Source organism: Pseudophryne corroboree, chromosome 5 (assembly GCF_028390025.1).
Source record: "Pseudophryne corroboree isolate aPseCor3 chromosome 5, aPseCor3.hap2, whole genome shotgun sequence".
Lineage (NCBI taxonomy): Eukaryota > Metazoa > Chordata > Amphibia > Anura > Myobatrachidae > Pseudophryne > Pseudophryne corroboree.
The window spans coordinates 196209141-196230570 of NC_086448.1; the positions used below are offsets into that span (position 1 = coordinate 196209141).

The 21430-nt window shown below is 45.0% G+C and overlaps 1 protein-coding gene across 1 annotated transcript in view; it reads left to right on the top strand.

The window, feature by feature from the left end:
- Positions 1-21430, top strand: part of SKAP2 (src kinase associated phosphoprotein 2) — a 678462-nt gene that overhangs the window by 487701 nt on the left and 169331 nt on the right. Inside the window, exons 7-9 of the mRNA XM_063921995.1 lie at positions 1235-1359; positions 2267-2327; positions 7152-7271. Coding sequence (XP_063778065.1) covers positions 1235-1359; positions 2267-2327; positions 7152-7271 — 306 coding nt within the window. The remainder of the gene's footprint in view (positions 1-1234; positions 1360-2266; positions 2328-7151; positions 7272-21430) is intronic.

The following is a 21430-nucleotide window of genomic DNA, read 5'->3' on the forward strand; positions in this document are numbered from 1 at the left end:
AGTTGGCAATATGGCTGGAGCCCACAGGGAAGTGGAGTCTGCAAAAAAAATAATGTGTCCCCCTCCGGTGTCCAGCAAGTGCCGATGCCATTAGCTCTTCTCTGTCCTCCTGGTGGTGGTGGCTATGGAGATGAGCGTGGTATAGATTAACATGAAAAACATAGACAGTCAATAGGTCAACCCCATATGGTCAACATGCAAGAGGCCAACAGGGTCAAAAGTCAACATGGAAAATGTAGACAGTAGAAAATGCTGATAGGGTCAAAAGGTCAACATGGTCAAAAGGTCGACATGAAAATGGTTGACACTATTTTTGGGGACCAAGTTCCCAGTCATAGTCCACATTAATGGTAAATTATGAATAAAAAAAAAAAAATTGTCAACCATATGCGTGTCACTGTCAACCACTGTCATTTTGATCTTTTGATCCTGTCGACCTTTTGCATGTCGCCATTTGGGGTCGTCCTATTGACTGTCTACCTTTTTATTGTAGATCCATTATCCAGATACAACGGAGATAATGGCAGCGGAAATAAATAACATTGTAATATTGTATTATGGTACTTGGAGAACCACAAAAAAATATTAAAAGAAAGACAGGAAACACTTTATAGAAAAATACATTTTATTAAAAGATACTCCGCAGACACCATCATTTACCCATTTTATTACTCACTTAAACCTTAGGGAATTGTCCTTTTTGCTAGTGTGTCCTGCCTTTTTTTCAATATATATATATATATATATATATATATACTGGGCATGCTAGCACTTATGGCTCTCCAAGTGCCTATTCGAATTATATATAATCCTAGACAGTGCCTATAATATATATGATTTTACTCCTCACAGATGGCACAGATACTTTGCCAAGCTTTCAGCAGTGTTTTCTTATATAAAAATGCCTCAGGTTAATGGAGATCATTTTATTTATTATCTTTTGGGTATCATGGTACACAGCATTTTCATAAAATGCGCCTGATGAAAAATTGTGACACTGTGCTTATTTACACAGGATTAGTACATAGCAACAGCTGGGGTGCTCTGAATTAGCAGAGACATTCATGAATCCCCGGCATAGAATCTGCATAAAACTACATTTAATTTGTTGACTGCAATTCTACAGAGATTTCCTTAAAACTCCAGGCACTATTACCATCTACCCCACTTCCATTTACATGGCCAGCCCCCAGAGATTTAACTACAGGTGCTACTTTGTTTTCTTCTTCCACAGACAAACAACAGAAAGGTGAATTTTCTCTAGATGGGTACAGTGCCAGGATGAATAATACTCTACGCAAGGATGCAAAGAAAGATTGCTGTTTTGAAATCTTCGCTCCTGATAAACGTGTCTATCAGGTTGGACTTTCTATGTCTCAATATAAATTAAACTGATAAAACTGTTACATTGGCAGTCAGAGCGAAAAAGGAACATTTGGGATGAAACAGCTCACTAGCCAGCAGACACATCTGCACTGTGTGCTCATGCATATAAAAATATATTAACAAAAACAAAATTCTGATAAAGTTCATGTACTTCAAATTAAAAGTCAACACCGGTGCATACATATCAATTTTATCTGCTGTTCGCATTATGTTTTAGCTCTGTCAGTTGGGTTCGTTTTTATGAAGTCAGTGACATGTTAAAAAGGAGAATTCCCAGGTCGAGAAATGCAGATTTATCAATACAAACACCTTGAGTACAACTTTAAATGTTACATCATAACATGAGCGCCAGGGGCATGAGGGAAACAGACCAAACGCACATATCAGCTGAGCATTTCAAAGATCTATCACTTCGGCATCAATACAGAATGTAACTCTAATGCATTTTAAATATCTGAAATTGCATTTGAAAATCATTTAATTAAGTTGTCAGGTAATGTGTTGGAATCTGACAAGAACATTTTTAAGAAAACTATACCCAGCAGTCTAAAGATATTCACGGGTGTCTTCTAATTGTCAAGGGCAAATTTCGTTCATCAGTCCTAGCTTTGACATTGATGAAGAGAAGCAGCTTTTTTCTGCACAGCTGCCAGCTGCTGATCACAGATTCAAATCCATCATCCTCTACTCCAATTACGTAAATTTGTCAAAATTAACTGTACATTATAAGAAGCATCCTTGCAAGAAAAGTATCAGTAGACACGTAAAGAATTACTAATGCTGCCGTAAAGAACTGACATGAATGTTAGATTTGTTTTTTCTTCTTCTTTTTTTTTTTTTTTTAGCTGGCAAATCATTTGTGTTTGCTTTTTTATTTCAGTTTGCAGCATCCAGCCCCAAAGAGGCAGAGGAATGGATTAATGCAATTTTATTTCTACAAGGTAAATACATATTACAAATTAAATTAAAAACCACCATATTGTCTGTGACCCTATAAACCAATACATTAAGATTTGGACTAATTAGAGGATTCTGTCAGATACACAGCAGCTGCAGACAGAACTATAGATGCATCAGGCCTTTAGGAACTGGAGATATTTAGGAATAAATCCAGTTTTGTATTTTTACTAGAAAGTATGAAATCTATGTCATTCAGTATGTACCAAGAATAGGAGGATGATCCTCAAATACTGGCTAGTTAGATTGTAATAACTAAATCAAAATGATTTGTTCAAACAAATATTGCAATCTTCTACTTATAAGATGGAATAAGGTACAGTACATATAGATTTAATAGCATTGTGATTAATCATTGTTTATTCTACAATATCTACCTTTTATGATCAAGACTTATGAGGTAAGTACAGGTGGCAGAGATCTGTAACGGGTATGGGTCATTAGGTTGACCACACTTAGGTCGACAGTCATTAGGTTGACACTATTGGTCGACATACATTAGGTCAACGTGGTCACTAGGTCGGCATGGTCATTAGGTTGACATGAACAAGGTCGACATGGGAAAAGGTCGACATGAGGTTTTTTACTTTTTTTGGTATCGTGTTCTGTGTAAAGTGACGGGGAACCCCAATTAGTGCACCGTGTCCCCTCACATGGCTCGCTTCGCTCGCCATGCTTTGGGCAAGGTGCTTCGCTCCGTTACCGCTGTGCTCAGCACAGGTTACTATTCCCAATCATAGTCCACGTGGATCGTAAAGTATGAAAAAGTTCAAAAAAATTGTACATTTTTTGAAAACTGCATGTCGACCTTTCTCCATGTCGACCTAGTACGTGTCGACCTAGTGACCATGTCAACCTAGTGACCATGTCGACCTAATGCATGTTGACCAATAGTGGTCGACCTAATGACTGTCGACCTAAGTGTGGTCGACCTAATGACCGTATCCCTCTGTAACATGGTTGTTATTGGTGTATCAATGTAGCAGAAATATACAGCAATAACACATTTAATGGTTACAGGAATCTTAAAGTGCCCTGTCACCGATACACAATGCATGTGGCCATCTGGTTGGCTGAACCAATATTTAGTAAAATTCAGCCTAGGAACCAGTGATATCACTGATACACAATAAATTGAGCTCTTTTAGCAGAAATCAAGTGAACCAACTGAATAGCCATCTATTATTTATTTGAATTATGACCCATCCTAGCCTGGGGGTGGATTATAAATCAGTTAAATGGATAAGAACCTGGTTGCAGGATAGGAAACAGACAGTCGTAGTTAATGGAGTGCAATCTATGGAGGGAAATGTTACCAGTGGAGTACCCCAGGGATCTGTACTTGGTCCAGTTCTCTTTAATATCTTTGTTGGTGACATTGCAGATGGTATTGAAGGGAAGATATGCCTTTTTGCAGATGATACAAAGATATGCAACAGGGTAGACACACCGGGAGGGGTCAAACAAATGATTAATGACCTAGGTAGGCTTGAGAAATGGTCAAGAACGTGGCAACTACAGTTTAATGCTAAAAAATGCAAAATCATGCACTTGGGTCTCAAAAACCCAAAGGCTAAGTATAGTATCAAGGGTACTATAATGGAAACGACTGAGGAGGAAAGAGATTTAGGAGTCACTATTTCAAGTGACTTGAAGGCAGGAAAGCAATGCAACAAAGCAATGAGAAAGGCAAGTCAGATGCTTGGTTGCATAGGGAGAGGAATCAGTAGCAGGAAAAAAGAAGTGATAATGCCACTGTATAGGTCATTGGTACGGCGCCATCTGGAATACTGTGTCCAGTTCTGGAGACCCTATCTCCAGAAGGATATAAATACATTAGAGAGTGTACAAAGAAGGGCAACTAAAATGGTGCATGGCCTACATCAAAAAACTTACCCGGAAAGGCTAAAAGATCTTAACATGTATAGTTTGGAGGAGAGAAGGGAAAGGGGAGACATGATAGAAACTTTCAAATATATAAAGGGTCTTAACAAAGTTCAGGAGGGAAACATTCTTCAAAGGAAAAGAAGTATTAGAACTCGAGGGCATACATTGAGACTGGAGGGGGGGAGGTTCAGGGGAAATTTAAGGAAAAATTACTTCACAGAAAGGGTAGTGGATAAGTGGAATAGCCTCCCATCAGAGGTGGTAGAGGCTAAGACGGTAGGGCAATTTAAACATGCTTGGGACAGGCATATGAATATCCTTACAAAGAATCAAGGTTAAAAAAGGGTTGAGATTGCCTAAAGGATAAAATAAAAAAGGGGCAGACTAGATGGGCCAAGTGGTTCTTATCTGCCGTCAAATTCTATGTTTCTATGTTTCTATGTAAAGTAACTGAAACAGAAGATAAAACATTGAAACATCAATATCCCTCGTCCTATCAGCATGTATTCTATGGAAAAAAAAAACATGTTTATTTGCATCATGCATTTTATTCTGTCCATTTCCTTTAGAAAGGATCTCAGTGTCCCAAAACATTGCAATAACTTCACATGTATAAAAGCACATTTATGTCAGCGGCAAAACAAGCACCTTCAGATTTGAAAAATGCAAATGACTAAAAATATATATATATCTATAAATTTTAAAATTAATTTGGTTAGTAGTAGATGTTGAAAAAATCTCTGGGGCTATTTTCCAGACAAGGGGGTAAATATACTAAGGTGGGAGTATTTTTAGAACTGGTGATGTTGCCTATAGCAACCAATCAGATTCAATCTATTATCTTCTAGAAGCAGCTTGATAAATGTTAAATAGAATCTGATTGGTTGCTATGGGCAACATCACTAGTTCTAAAAAACTCCAACCTTAGTAAATTTACCCCAGTGTGTCTACTGTAACTCTTACATACTACCTGCTCTCTAGGAACCACTGGTAGGCCCCTGATTGTCAGGGATAAGAGTGAGTGGTCCTCCCACATCCTGCCCCTTCCTAGTAAAGGGTGCAGTTTGTGGGTAATAATACCCGGGGGAGGGGGGGGGGGGGCAATATGATGTGATTCTATGACAAAATCCCTCTTCATAGAGCAGCTAGTCTTTGCATTTTTCCATGGAGAGCCTGATGACACAACTAGTTTAGCCCCGTCCTATCACTGGCTATCTGCATCTCCCCTCCTGGCTTCTCCTGGAGATGATGTTATCAATGTCGGCAGTTATGTGACACCCTTAGTGGTGGGTGTTTTTGTGCAGTGTGGATTGTACCTGCTGTCCCTTCAGGCTCTTCTTCCTGTTACGGCACAGCTGACGAACAGAGAACCCCCAAATCCCCAGCATAAGGATGACACCAATATTAAAGTGACGTTTAGTTTATTAAATGGGATCACTCTGTCACTATGCATAGAAAGGAGTCAATGACATATGCAGTGCTATACAACTTTCCACTGACTGGGCCCAATACGGGTATCAATTAGAATAACGCTTTACAACACTTAACTGCAGTATATACAGTGTACCGTGCAAAATATATCTTACTTTCTGCAAATACTTTCTTATTAATTACAAAAAGTTACTCTTACACTTTATGGTGCACCAAGTACTCTAAAACGTCACGTGACCAAGGTCTAACAGTGATCTGTGCTGTGACTTCTGCACACTATAACTGGAGTATATAGTCGATCAAATAGAAATACCAGAGAATAAAATCACAATAAATATACAGGTAAATGAGTCCTGTAAAAAAACAAACAAATATATATATATTTTTTTATATATATATATATATATATATATATATATATATAAAACCTTTGAAGAATTATTCCCTCTGTAGAACCAGTTAACTTCTCTTCTCTTCTCTGGTCAGTTTGTGTCAGTGCATGTGTTGGGCTGGGAGTAGGAGAAACTTGTACACTATGAACCCCGGAGCTGAGTTAATGTCACTGTAATTGACTACAATGGAGCAGTATAGAAACCAGGATATAGCAATGTACTGTCACAGGTACAACGGTAATACTGTCGGCAATACCAACGGTTGACTTTATTTTGACGCAGTCCTTGCTCCTTCATCATCCCCTATAATGCCCACGCTTCACAAGCAGCACACACTCTCTGTCCAGCATGACTTTGCTCACTCCAGCCACGGCTCTTACTGCAGCTGCACACACTGAATCTCACTTAGCTCCATCACCCAACAGCCTGTTTAGCTCGCAAAAACTGTCCGTCCGGGCCCGCTGCTTAGGGTGACTGCCGAGTCCTACTGCCTTTCCTGAGTGTTTGCCCTGGGGCACTGGCAGGTGTCTGCAGTATCCTATACCCCTTTCACACCGTACAAATAACCCGGTATCGACCCGGTATATCGCCAGGTCAACACGGGTCGCTGTGCGGTGCGAAAGGGTCAGTCCCGAATTCCCAGGTCGCCTGTCCCGGTAATTCAAATCGGGAATAAAGAAGGGTTATTCCCGGGTCAGGCGCAGTGTGAACGGGTTTCCTGGGTCGATGCGACCCGGTACCCGTTCACAGTATAGGCGTGGAGATGATCTCAACTCACAGCGACACCTCTGCATCGATGCTGCCACAGCCCCCACCACCGATGGCAACTTGACCCGGCATATTGCCGAGTCGGGAAGCCAGTTCTCAGGGTAAGTACCTGTTTCCAATTCCCGGGTGCGACCCGGCATTAGCGATCTGAAAGCGGTATCAGTAACCCATGCTCTCTGCCTGCACATTCGGGGTATTACATCTTCTTAGATATGCAGATGCAGATATGGGACTTATCCATGACAAATGTATCCTCCTGGTCAGTGCTCAGTCACCTTAAAATGAATCAAAGGATGTCCATAAACAATAGCATCTGTTTTCTTTCTACAGACAGTGACGGTAATGACCTGTATGATGATGTGAGCCAGCCACCAGATCCTATACCTGCGCCAGGGACTGCTAATCCCCTTCTTGATGATGAACATGATGATATTTATGAAGAACTCCCAGGTATAAACATTTATGTTCAACATATTAATTTTAAAATAACAAACAAAGAAAATCTTCTATTAAACCACTTGCATGTGTTTTTCTACCTTCCCGCATGACATATACTGTACCTGCATCAGGATTGAACCACTTATTGCCCATGCAACACTCATGTACTGTGAGCCTTCAACTTCTAAGCCAGAGGCAGGCAATCTGTGGCACTTCAGCTGCCGTGGAACTACAGTTTTGCTGTTAAGGCATAATAAAACTGTGGCAGGGAATGCTGGGATGCATAGTTCCACAGCAGCTTGAATGCCACAGGTAGTCTTGACCTGCACTAAATTAGCATATTAAGATGGGTAGGACGTCATAACACAAGAAAGTTTTAGGGCAGTGGTTCCCAAACTTTTCTGAATCATGGCGCTCTAGAGGATCAGAACTTTTTTCACAGCACCCCTACTCAAAAGTTTCTTACTGAGAAATTTAGAAAAAATATTACCGTAAATTAAGTAAATTGGGTTTATATATTATCATTAAGTTCAATGGTGTCGTGAGGGACAAGATTTGCTTCTGTCTGTCCACATGTGTTATGATTCATAGCCACCAGAACTGGTTTTGCCTATTACATTGACCATAAATAATTTGAATTGGTCCTGGACCCCCAACCCAGGGCACCCCTGCAAGTGTCCCAAGGCACCCCAGGGTACCACGGCACACAGTTTGAGAACCACTGTTTTACAGTATTAAAGAATGACTCCTCTCCTCTAAACTGGCAAATCAAGGGGTATATTTACTTAAGTGCAGGGTTTTCTAGTAGTGGAGATGACACCCATAGCAACCAATCAGATTCTACCTATCATATATCTAGCACCTTTTAGAATATAATAGCTAGTATCTGATTGGTTGCTAGGAGCAACAGCTCCACTTCTTAAAACCTGCAGACATGTGCAGTACTGTATGTGCTATAATTTGGGAGACATATAATAGTCACTGCAGTCCACAGTTTGTTTCCATGGTTAAAGATACTGCAAAAAGAAGTCAGACATCCACATATCAGCTAAATGGTAGTAGCAGACATGTCTGAGCCTTCAAGTGCATATTTAGGGTGTAAATCCTGCTTTGAAGTATCCAGGGCCGGTGCAAGGTCTCTCTGCACCCTAGGCAAAGCTTCAGCCTAGCGCCCCCTGACCTGTAAACCCCACCACCTCTCAGAGGGGAGATGTAGATGGCCACTAGGTGGGCTGCGGTGAATAGCAAAGAAGAAAAGGGACAACACTCAAGGAATTTTAAAGTGATAAAGTATATTGTAAACAAAGTCACAAAATTTTGTGACTTTGGGGGTTATTCGGGTTTATTAGCAAACCAAAAAAAGCACACTAACGGCCAAAATTATGCTGCAGTGCAGATGGGGCAGATGTAACATGTGCAGAGAGTCTAGATACTACTATGTGGTACAGCCTAATAGCGGCGGCTGCACCTGATTAGATCTGCAGCAGCAGCTAGCATAGTATAAAAGGAGGAGGCCGCATACAGATACATCCTTCAGATTTTGCTAGATAAATTCAGCGGCACCCTCCAGGAGCTGGCGCCCCTAGGCAGCCGCCTAAAGCTGCCTAATGGTAGAGCCGGCCATGGAAGTATCCACTCCCAGTAATTATGGTACCCAACATATGATTTTTAAAACTATTTTATCATTTTTAAGAGAAGTAACACTTTAAAGAAAAAAATGTGGCCATCAAACAACATAAACATTTATAGTGTCTGCTTATGTTTATCACTCAAGGCACTAAAGAAAAGCCACATTATCAAAGAAATTTTAACTTAAAATGATTTTAATGTGGTTTCTAGTGTAATGGTACAGCATCTATGCCGGAGTTGTTTCCAGTTGGCTGTAGGACCATGGCACCTACACATTGGATGATGCTATTTTTCTTTTTATTTAAAAAAAACCCAAACAAAACAAAAAACATTTTTCTAAGCGTTTGAAGGCAATTTGCATAAACTGCAGACCGTCGACCATCAATAGAAGCTGCTATAGTATGTGCACTTTTGCGTGCAACTCAGAATCGGGCCCATAATATCATATTCAAAGTTAATCAACTGTTTAAGCAAGAACCCACTGGCAAGTGATTCTGCAGTAGTGCAGAAATATACCAGACCACAAACAATTTACACATACCCTCCAACATGGCCCAATCATTAGGCACAAAATGCTCTGTTCCTGGACTTTCCTGTCAGTGGCAGTAACAGAGGTGGGGTTGCAGTGCAGTCCAAAATTCACATAGGGGATCCACACCAACTGCCAGTGAGTCCCGGACGGCAATGTTTGGCAGTGTTTGGGTGGCAGTTGGTGTGGCTCCCTTATTTGATTTTTGGACTGCACTGCAGCTGCACCTCTGCTACTGCCACTGGCAAGGAACAGAGCATTTTGTACATAATGGAATGGGTCATATGTGCATAATATACCTTCAAATCTTTTAAAACAATCTTCTACTAGCAAGAGTTTTAGATAATAATAGAGTAATAACAATATTTCTCTGACGTCCTAGTGGATGCTGGGGACTCCGTAAGGACCATGGGGAATAGCGGCTCCGCAGGAGACTGGGCACAGCTAAGAAAGATTTAGGACTACCTGGTGTGCACTGGCTCCTCCCACTATGACCCTCCTCCAGACCTCAGTTAGAATCCTGTGCCCGGCTGAGCTGGATGCACACTAGGGGCTCTCCTGAGCTCCTAGAGAGAAAGTATATTTTAGGTTTTTTATTTTACAGTGAGATCTGCTGGCAACAGACTCACTGCAGCGAAGGACTAAGGGGAGAAGAAGCGAACCTACCTAACTGGTGGTAGCTTGGGCTTCTTAGGCTACTGGACACCATTAGCTCCAGAGGGATCGACCGCATGGAACCGGCCATTGATGTTCGGTCCCAGAGCCGCGCCGCCGGCCCCCTTACAGAGCCAGAAGCAAGAAGAGTCCGGAAAATCGGCGGCAGAAGACATCAGTCTTTACCAAGGTAGCGCACAGCACTGCAGCTGTGCGCCATTGCTCCTCATACACACTTCACACTCCGGTCACTGAGGGTGCAGGGCGCTGGGGGAAGGGGCGCCCTGAGCAGCAATAAAAACACCTTGGCTGGCAAATATATCACAATATATAGCCCCAGAGGCTATATATGTGATAAATACCCCTGCCAGAATCCATAAAAAAGCGGGAGAAAAGTCCGCGAAAAAGGGGCGGAGCTATCTCCCTCAGCACACTGGCACCATTTTCTCTTCACAGTGCAGCTGGAAGACAGCTCCTCAGGCTCTCCCCTGTAGTTTTCAGGCTCAAAGGGTTAAAAAGAGAGGGGGGGCACTAAATTTAGGCGCAATATTGTTTATACAAACAGCTATTGGGGGAAAAATCACTCAGTTATAGTGTTAATCCCTGCATTATATAGCGCTCTGGTGTGTGCTGGCATACTCTCTCTCTGTCTCCCCAAAGGACTTTGTGGGGTCCTGTCCTCAGTCAGAGCATTCCCTGTGTGTGTGCTGTGTGTCGGTACGGCTGTGTCGACATGTGGGATGAGGAAGGTTACGTGGAGGTGGAGCAGAGGCCGATAAATGGGATGTCGTCCCCTGTGGGGCCGACACCAGAGTGGATGGATAGGTGGAAGGTATTAACCGACAATGTCAACTCCTTACAAGGCTGGATGACGTAAAACAGCTGTGGGACAGCCGGCTTCTCAGCCCGCGCCTGCCCAGGCGTCTCAAAGGCCATCAGGGGCTCAAAAAAGCGCCCGTTACCTCAGATGGCAGACACAGATGTCGACACGGAGTCTGACTCCAGTATCGACGAGGTTGAGACATATACACAATCCACTAGGAACATCCGTTACATGATCTCGGCAATGAAAAATGTGTTACGCATTTCTGACATGAACCCAAGTACCACATAAAAGGGGTTTTATTTTGGGGGAGAAAAAGCAGCCAGTGTTTTGTTCCCCCATCAGATGAATGAATGAAGTGTGTAAAGTAGCGTGGGTTCCCCCAATAAGAAACTGGTAATTTCTAAAAAGTTACTGATGGCGTACCCTTCCCCGCCAGAGGATTGGTCACGTTGGGAGATATCCCTTAGGGTGGATAAGGCGCTCACACGTTTGTCAAAAAAGGTGGCACTGCCGTCTTAGGATACGGCCACCTTGAAGGAGCCTGCTGATAAAAAGCAGGAGGCTATCCTGAAGTCTGTATATACACACTCAGGTTATATACTGAGACCTGCAATTGCCTCAGCATAAATAGTGCTGCTGCAGCGTGGTCTGATACCCTGTCAGATAATATTAATACTCTAAGACAGGGATAATAGTTTGCTAACATAGAGCATATTAAAGACGTCGTCTTATATATAAAGGATGCACAGAGGGATATTTGCCGGCTGGCATCCAGAATTAATGCAATGTCCATTCTTCCAGGAGGGTATTAGAAACCCGGCAGTGGACAGGTGATGCTGCCTATAAAAGGCACATGGAGATTCTGCCTTATAAGGGTGAGGAACTGTTTGGGGATGGTCTCTGGGACCTCGTATCCACAGCAACAGCTGGGAAGAAATTTTTTTTACCTCAGGTTTCCTCACAGCCTAAGAAAGCACCGTATTTTCAGGTACAGTCCTTTCGGCTTCAGAAAAGCAAGCGGGTCAAAGGCGCTTCCTTTCTGCACAGAGACAAGGTACCCCTCCTTCAACAAGGCCGGGGTTACTATTCCAAAATGTTGTGGTACCGAAACCAGACGGTTCGGTGAGACCCATTCTAAAATTGAAAGCCTTGAACACTTATATACGAAGGTTCAAATTCGAAATGGAATCGCTCAGGGCGATTATTGCAAGCCTGGAGAATTTCATGGTATCACTGGACATCAAGGATGCTTACCTGCATGTCCCTATTTACCCTCTTCACCAGGAGTACCTCAAAATTGTGGTACAGGATTGTCATTACCAATTCCTGACGTTGCCGTTGGTCTGTCCCCGGCACCGAGGTATTTACCAAGGTAATGGCCGAAATAATTATCCCGTACTTGGACGATCTCCTTATAAAGGCGAGGTCCAGGGAGCAGTTGTTCGGCAGAGTAGCACTATCTCGGGAAGTGCTACAACAGCACGGCTGGATTCTAAATATTCCAAAGTCGCAGCTGGTTCCTACGACGCGTCTACTGTTCCTGAGTATGGTTCTGGACACAGAACAGGATAAAAAGGGTTTCTCCCGGAGGAGAAGTCCAAGGAGTTGTCGTCTCTAGACAGAGACCTCCTAATACGTATACAGGTGTCGGTGCATCAATGCACGCGAGCCCTGGGAAGGATGGTAGCTTCTTACGAAGAAGTTCCATTCGCCAGGTCCCATAAAAGGATTTTCCAGTGGGATCTGTTGGACATGTGGTCCGGGTCGCATCTTCAGATGCATCGGCGGATAACCCTGTCTCCAAGGGCCAGGGTGTCGCTGTTGTGGTGGCTGCAGAGTGCTCATCTTCTAGGGGGCCGCAGATTCGGCATACAGGACTGGGTCCTGGTGACCACGGATGCCAGCCTTCGAGGCTGGGGGGCAGTCACACAGGGAAGAAACTTCCAAGGCTATGGAAAAGTCAGGAGACTTCCCTACACATAAATATTCTGGAACTAAGGGCCATTTACAATGCCCTAAGTCAGGCTAGACCCCTGCTTCAACACCGGCCGGTGCTGATCCAGTCAGACAACATCACGGCGGTCGCTCATGTAAACGACAGGGCGGCACAAGAAGCAGGATGGCGATGGCAGAAGCCACAAGGATTCTCCGATGGGCGGAAAATCATGTGTTAGCACTGTCAGCAGTGTTCATTCCCGGAGTGGACAACTGAGAAGCAGACTTTCTCAGAAGACACGACCTCCACCCGGGAGAGTGGGGACTTCATCCAGAAGTCTTCCAAATGATTGTACACCGTTGGGAAAGGCCACAGGTGGACATGATGGCGTCCCGCCTCAACTAAAAGTTACAAAGATATTGCGCCAGGTCAAGGACCCTCAGGCGATAGCTGTGGACGCTCTGGTAACACCGTGGGTGTACCAGTCGGTGTATGTGTTCCCTTCTCTGCCTCTCTTACCCAGGGTAATGAGAATAATAAGAAGGAGAGGAGTAAGAACTATACTCATTGTTCCGGGTGGGCCAAGAAGAGCTTGGTAACCAGAACTCCAAGAAATGATCTCAGAGGACCATGGCCTCTGCCGCTCAGACAGGACCTGCTGCAGCAGGGGGCCTGTCTGTTCCAAAACGTACCGCGGCTGCGTTGGACGGCATGGCGGTTGAACGCCGGATCCTGAAGGAAAAGAGCATTCCGGAGGAAGTTATCCCTACGCTATTTAAAGCTAGGAAAGAAGTGAACGCTAACCATTATCACCGCATATGGCGGAAATATGTTGCGTACTGTGAGGCCAGGAAGGCCCCAAAGGAGAAATTTCAGCTAGGTCGATTTCTGCACTTCCTACAGTCAGAGGTGACTATGGGCCTACAATTGGGTTCCATTAAGGTCCAGATTTCGGCTCTATCGATTTTCTTCCAAAATGGAACTGGCTTCACTGCCTGAAGTTCAGACTTTTGTTAAGGGAGTGCTGCATAGTCAGCCCCCGTTTGTGCCTCCAGTGGCACCGTGGGATCTCAACGTGGTGTTGGATTTCCTGAAGTCGCATTGGGTTGAGCCACTTAAATCCGTGGAGCTATAGTACCTCACGTGGAAAGTGGTCATTCTGTGGGCCTTGGCGTCGGCCAGGCGTGTATCAGAATTGACAAAAGCCCTTATCTGTATGTTATATGGGAAAGGCGAAATTGAGGACTCGTTCCCAATTCCTTCCTAAGGTGGTATCAGTTTTTCATGTGAACCAACCTATTGTGGTGCCTGCGGCTACTTGGGACTTGGAGGATTCCAAGTTACTGGATGTAGTCAGGGCCCTGAAAAGTATATGTTTCCAGGACAGCTGGAGTCAGGAAGACTGACTCGCTATTTATCCTGTATGCACCCAACAAGCTGGGTGCTCCTGCTTCTAAGCAGACGATTGCTCGCTGGATCTGTAGCACGATTCAACTTGCACATTCTGCGGCTGGACTGCCGCACCCTAAATCTGTAAAAGCCCATTCCACGAGGAAAGTGGGCTCTTCTTGGGCGGCTGCCCGAGGGGTCTAGGCTTTACAACTTTGCCGAGCTGCTACTTGGTCAGGGGCAAACACGTTTGCAAAATTCTACAAATTTGATACCCTGGCTGAGGAGGACCTTGAGTTCTCTCATTCGGTGCTGCAGAGTCATCCGCACTCTACCGCCCGTTTGGGAGCTTTGGTATAATCCCCATGGTCCTTACGGAGTCCCCAGCATCCACTAGGACGTCAGAGAAAATAAGATTTTACTCACCGGTAAATCTATTTCTCGTAGTCCGTAGTGGATGCTGGGCGCCCGTCCCAAGTGCGGACTGTCTGCAATACTTGTATATAGTTATCGTTAACTAAAAGGGTTATTGTTGAGCCATCTGTTGAGAGGCTCTGTTATGTTCATACTGTTAACTGGGTATCATATCACGAGTTATACGCTGTGATTGGTGTGGCTGGTATGAGTCTTACCCGGGATTCAAAATCCTTTCTTATTGTGTCAGCTCTTCCGGGCACAGTATCCTAACTGAGGTCTGGAGGAGGGTCATAGTGGGAGGAGCCAGTGCACACCAGGTAGTCCTAAATCTTTCTTAGCTGTGCCCAGTCTCCTGCGGAGCCGCTATTCCCCATGGTCCTTACGGAGTCCCCAGCATCCACTACGGACTACGAGAAATAGATTTACCGGTGAGTAAAATCTTATTATTCACCAATATGTCAAAGATAATTAGAGTAATAGATCTAACAGGCACCACAAAATGTAATTAATGTATTAATTACAAAAATAAAGGGTAAAGACAAATTTGTGTAATCCAGAAACAAATGGTCAGGGCAGGTAGCATACAATCGTAGTCAATAATCAAAACCAAGGTAAAATAATTAACAGTATACATAATGAAACCACAGTAGTAAAAACCGGCAAGGAAAGAATCCTTCCTTATCTTTTAAACTACAAGGACTCTGAATAAACATGTCCCCAAGTAGGATTGTTCAGCTGAGCTATCAGCCATGCAGTCAAGTGCCCGCTGCAGTGTATAAATCAGCGTCCTGATCGCTAGACAACAGGTGGCCAAGAGATGCATAAGTGGATGGCAGCGGTTCTGCTCATAAACTGCAGTGTACTAATAGCATGTTAACATAACTGAGAACAGGTACAGACCGGCACCGAGATGCATGTACACCTGGCATAATATTTTTAGTTGACTGAGGGCAGGGGCAAATACAAAATGATGATGATGACTGTCTTTAATACTAGCGACTGCAAATGCACTGCTTACAGGTGCTTTTCTTCATATATTTTGCCCACATATATTGTGTTTTTGTGTTTGTGTTTTAGGTAAAAATACATTTCTCTATCGTCCTAAGTGGATGCTGGGGTTCCTGAAAGGACCATGGGGAATAGCGGCTCCGCAGGAGACAGGGCACAAAAAAGTAAAGCTTTACTAGGTCAGGTGGTGTGCACTGGCTCCTCCCCCTATGACCCTCCTCCAGACTCCAGTTAGATTTTGTGCCCGAACGAGAAGGGTGCAATCTAGGTGGCTCTCCTAAAGAGCTGCTTAGAGAAAGTTTAGTTTAGGTTTTTTTTTCTTTACAGTGAGTCCTGCTGGCAACAGGATCACTGCAACGTGGGACTTAGGGGGAAAGTAGTAAACTCACCTGCATGCAGAGTGGATTTGCTGCTTGGCTACTGGACACCATTAGCTCCAGAGGGATCGAACACAGGCCCAGCCGTGGAGTCCGGTCCCGGAGCCGCGCCGCCGACCCCCTTGCAGATGCTGAAGCGTGAAGAGGTCCGGAAACCGGCGGCTGAAGACTCCTCAGTCTTCATAAGGTAGCGCACAGCACTGCAGCTGTGCGCCATTTTCCTCTCAGCACACTTCACTGGGCAGTCACTGAGGGTGCAGAGCGCTGGGGGGGGGCGCTCTGAGAGGCAAATATAAACCTTATACAAGGCTAAAAATACCTCACATATAGCCCATAGGGGCTATATGGAGATATTTAACCCCTGCCTGACTGGAAAAATAGCGGGAGAAGAACCCGCCGAAAAAGGGGCGGGGCCTATCTCCTCAGCACACGGCGCCATTTTCTGTCACAGCTCCGCTGGTCAGAACGGCTCCCAGGTCTCTCCCCTGCACTGCACTACAGAAACAGGGTAAAACAGAGAGGGGGGGCACATTAATGGCTATATATATATATATTAAAGCAGCTATAAGGGAGCACTTAATATAAGGATATCCCTTGTATATATAGCGTTTTGTGGTGTGTGCTGGCAGACTCTCCCTCTGTCTCCCCAAAAGGGCTAGTGGGTCCTGTCTTCATTAGAGCATTCCCTGTGAGTTTGCGGTGTGTGTCGGTACGTGGTGTCGACATGTATGAGGACGATATTGGTGTGGAGGCGGAGCAATTGCCAAATATGCAGATGTCACCCCCCAGGGGGTCGACACCAGAATGGATGCCTTTATTTGTGGAATTACGTGATGGTTTATCTTCCCTTAAACAGTCAGTTGAGGACATGAGGCGGCCGGACAATCAATTAATGCCTGTCCAGGCGCCTCAAACACCGTCAGGGGCTGTAAAACGCCCTTTGCCTCAGTCGGTCGACACAGACCCAGACACGGGCACTGATTCCAGTGACGACGGTAGAAATTCAAACGTATTTTCCAGTAGGGCCACACGTTATATGATTTTGGCAATGAAGGAGACGTTACATTTAGCTGATACTACAGATACCGTAAAACAGGGTATTATGTATGGTGTGAAAAAACTACAAACAGTTTTTCCTGAATCAGAAGAATTAAATGACGTGTGTGATGAAGCGTGGGTTGCTCCTGATAAAAAGTTGATAATTTCAAAAAAGTTATTGGCATTATACCCTTTCCCGCCAGAGGTTAGGGCGCGCTGGGAAACACCCCCTAAGGTGGACAAGGCGCTCACACGCTTATCCAAACAAGTGGCGTTACCCTCTCCTGAGACGGCCGCACTTAAGGATCCATCAGATAGAAAGATGGAAGTTATTCAAAAGAATATATACACACATGCAGGTGTTATACTACGACCAGCTATAGCAACTGCCTGGATGTGCAGTGCTGGAGTAGTTTGGTCAGAATCCCTGATTGAAAATATTGATACCCTAGATAGGGACAATGTTTTACTGTCGTTAGGACAAATAAAGGATGCATTTATCTATATGCGTGATGCACAGAGGGATATTTGCACACTGGCATCTCGGATGAGTGCTATGTCCATTTCAGCCAGAAGAGCCTTATGGACACGACAGTGGACAGGCGATGCGGATTCAAAACGTCACATGGAGGTTTTGCCGTATAAAGGGGAGGAGTTATTTGGAGTTGGTCTATCAGACTTGGTGGCCACGGCTACTGCCGGGAAATCCACTTTTTTACCTCAAGTCACTCCCCAACAGAGAAAGGCACCGACCTTTCAACCGCAGCCTTTTCGCTCCTACAAAAATAAGAGAGCAAAGGGCTTGTCGTACCTGCCACGAGGCAGAGGAAGAGGGAAGAGACACCAACAGGCAGCTCCTTCCCAGGAACAGAAGCCCTCCCCGGCTCCTGCAAAAACCTCAGCATGACGCTGGGGCCTCTCAAGCGGACTCGGGGACAGTGGGGGGCCGTCTCAAAAATTACAGCGCGCAGTGGGCTCACTCGCAGGTAGACCCCTGGATCCTGCAGATAATATCTCAGGGGTACAGGTTGGAATTAGAGACGGATCCTCCTCATCGTTTCCTGAAGTCTGCCTTACCAACCGTCTCTTCCGAAAGGGAGAGGGTGTTGGAAGCCATTCACAAGCTGTACGCTCAGCAGGTGATAGTCAAAGTACCCCTATTACAACAAGGAAAGGGGTATTATTCCACTCTATTTGTGGTACCGAAGCCGGATGGCTCGGTAAGGCCTATTCTAAATCTGAAGTCCTTGAACCTCTACATAAAAAAGTTCAAGTTCAAGATGGAGTCACTCAGAGCAGTGATAGCGAACCTGGAAGAAGGGGACTTTATGGTATCCTTGGACATCAAGGATGCGTATCTACACGTTCCGATTTACCCCGCACACCAGGGGTACCTCAGGTTCATTGTTCAAAACTGTCACTATCAGTTTCAGACGCTGCCGTTCGGATTGTCCACGGCGCCTCGGGTCTTTACCAAGGTAATGGCCGAGATGATGATTCTTCTTCGAAGAAAAGGCGTATTAGTTATCCCATACTTGGACGATCTCCTAATAAGGGCAAGGTCCAGAGAACAGCTGGAGACAGTTTTAGCACTATCTCAAGAGGTGCTAAGACAACACGGGTGGATTCTGAATATTCCAAAATCCCATTTAATCCCGACAACTCGTCTGCTGTTCCTAGGAATGATTCTGGACACGGTTCAGAAAAAGGTTTTCCTTCCAGAGGAAAAAGCCAAGGAGTTATCCGATCTGGTCAGGAACCTCCTAAAACCAGGAAAAGTGTCAGTACATCAATGCACAAGAGTCCTGGGAAAAATGGTGGCTTCTTACGAAGCAATTCCATTCGGCAGATTCCATGCAAGAATATTCCAAAGGGATCTGTTGGACAAATGGTCAGGGTCGCATCTGCAGATGCACCTGCGAATAACCCTGTCACCAAAGACAAGGGTGTCACTTCTGTGGTGGTTGCAGAAGGCTCACCTATTAGAAGGCCGCAGATTCGGCATTCAGGATTGGATCCTGGTGACCACGGACGCCAGCCTGAGAGGCTGGGGAGCAGTCACACAAGGAAGAAACTTCCAGGGAGTATGGACGAGTCTGGAAAAGTCTCTTCACATAAACATTCTGGAACTAAGAGCAATCTACAATGCTCTAAGCCAGGCGGAACTTCTCCTGCAAGGAAAGCCGGTGTTGATTCAGTCGGACAACATCACGGCGGTCGCCCATGTAAACAGGCAGGGCGGCACAAGAAGCAGGAGTGCAATGGCAGAAGCTGCCAAGATTCTTCGCTGGGCGGAGAATCACGTGATAGCACTGTCAGCAGTGTTCATCCCGGGCGTGGACAACTGGGAAGCAGACTTCCTCAGCAGACACGATCTTCATCCGGGAGAGTGGGGTCTACATCCAGAAGTCTTCAACATGTTAATAGACCGTTGGGAAAGACCAATTGTAGACATGATGGCGTCTCGCCTCAACAAGAAACTGGACAAATATTGCGCCAGGTCAAGAGATCCACAGGCAATAGCTGTGGACGCACTGGTAACTCCTTGGGTGTACCAGTCAGTGTATGTGTTTCCTCCTCTGCCGCTCATACCAAAGGTATTGAAGATCATACGGCAAAGAAGAGTAAGAACAATACTAGTGGTTCCGGATTGGCCGAGAAGGACTTGGTATCCGGAACTTCAAGAGATGCTCACGGACGAACCGTGGCCTCTACCTCTGAGAAGGGACCTGCTACAGCAGGGTCCCTGTCTTTTTCAAGACTTACCGCGGCTGCGTTTGACGGCATGGCGGTTGAACGCCAGATCCTAAAAGGGAAAGGCATTCCAGAAGAAGTCATTCCTACCTTGATTAAGGCACGGAAGGAAGTCACCGTGAAACATTATCACCGCATTTGGCGAAAATATGTAGCGTGGTGCGAGGATCGGAGGGTTCCGACGGAGGAATTCCAACTGGGTCGTTTCCTACATTTCCTGCAATCAGGATTATCTATGGGTCTCAAATTGGGATCCATTAAGGTTCAAATTTCGGCCCTGTCAATATTCTTCCAAAAAGAATTGGCCTCTGTCCCTGAGGTCCAGACTTTTGTCAAGGGAGTACTGCATATACAGCCTCCTGTGGTGCCTCCGGTGGCACCGTGGGATCTAAATGTAGTTTTAGATTTCCTCAAATCCCATTGGTTTGAACCATTGAAAAAGGTGGATTTGAAATATCTCACATTGAAAGTGACTATGTTACTAGCCCTGGCCTCTGCCAGGAGAGTATCTGAATTGGCGGCTTTATCTTATAAAAGTCCTTATCTAATCTTCCATTCGGATAGGGCAGAACTGCGGACTCGTCCGCATTTTCTCCCTAAAGTGGTATCAGCATTTCATCTGAACCAACCTATTGTGGTGCCTGCGGCCACTAGCGACTTGGAGGACTCCAAGTTGTTGGACGTTGTCAGAGCCTTAAAAATATACATTGCAAGGACGGCTGGAGTCAGAAAATCTGACTCGCTGTTTATATTGTATGCACCCAACAAGTTGGGCGCACCTGCTTCTAAGCAGTCGATTGCTCGTTGGATTTGTAACACAATTCAACTTGCACATTCTGTGGCAGGCCTGCCACAGCCTAAAACTGTAAAAGCCCACTCCACAAGGAAGGTGGGCTCATCTTGGGCGGCTGCCCGAGGGGTCTCGGCATTACAACTCTGCCGAGCAGCTACGTGGTCGGGGGAGAACACGTTTGTAAAATTTTACAAATTTGATACCCTGGCAAAGGAGGACCTGGAGTTCTCTCATTCGGTGCTGCAGAGTCATCCGCACTCTCCCGCCCGTTTGGGAGCTTTGGTATAATCCCCATGGTCCTTTCAGGAACCCCAGCATCCACTTAGGACGATAGAGAAAATAAGAATTTACTTACCGATAATTCTATTTCTCGGAGTCCGTAGTGGATGCTGGGCGCCCATCCCAAGTGCGGATTATCTGCAATACTTGTACATAGTTATTGTTAACTAATTCGGGTTATTGTTAAGGAGCCATCTTTAAGAGGCCCTTTCTGTTGTCATACTGTTAACTGGGTTTAGATCACAAGTTGTACGGTGTGATTGGTGTGGCTGGTATGAGTCTTACCCGGGATTCAAAATGCCTCCCTTATTGTGTATGCTCGTCCGGGCACAGTACCTAACTGGAGTCTGGAGGAGGGTCATAGGGGGAGGAGCCAGTGCACACCACCTGACCTAGTAAAGCTTTACTTTTTTGTGCCCTGTCTCCTGCGGAGCCGCTATTCCCCATGGTCCTTTCAGGAACCCCAGCATCCACTACGGACTCCGAGAAATAGAATTATCGGTAAGTAAATTCTTATTTTTTCATACAGCAGATTGAGAAAT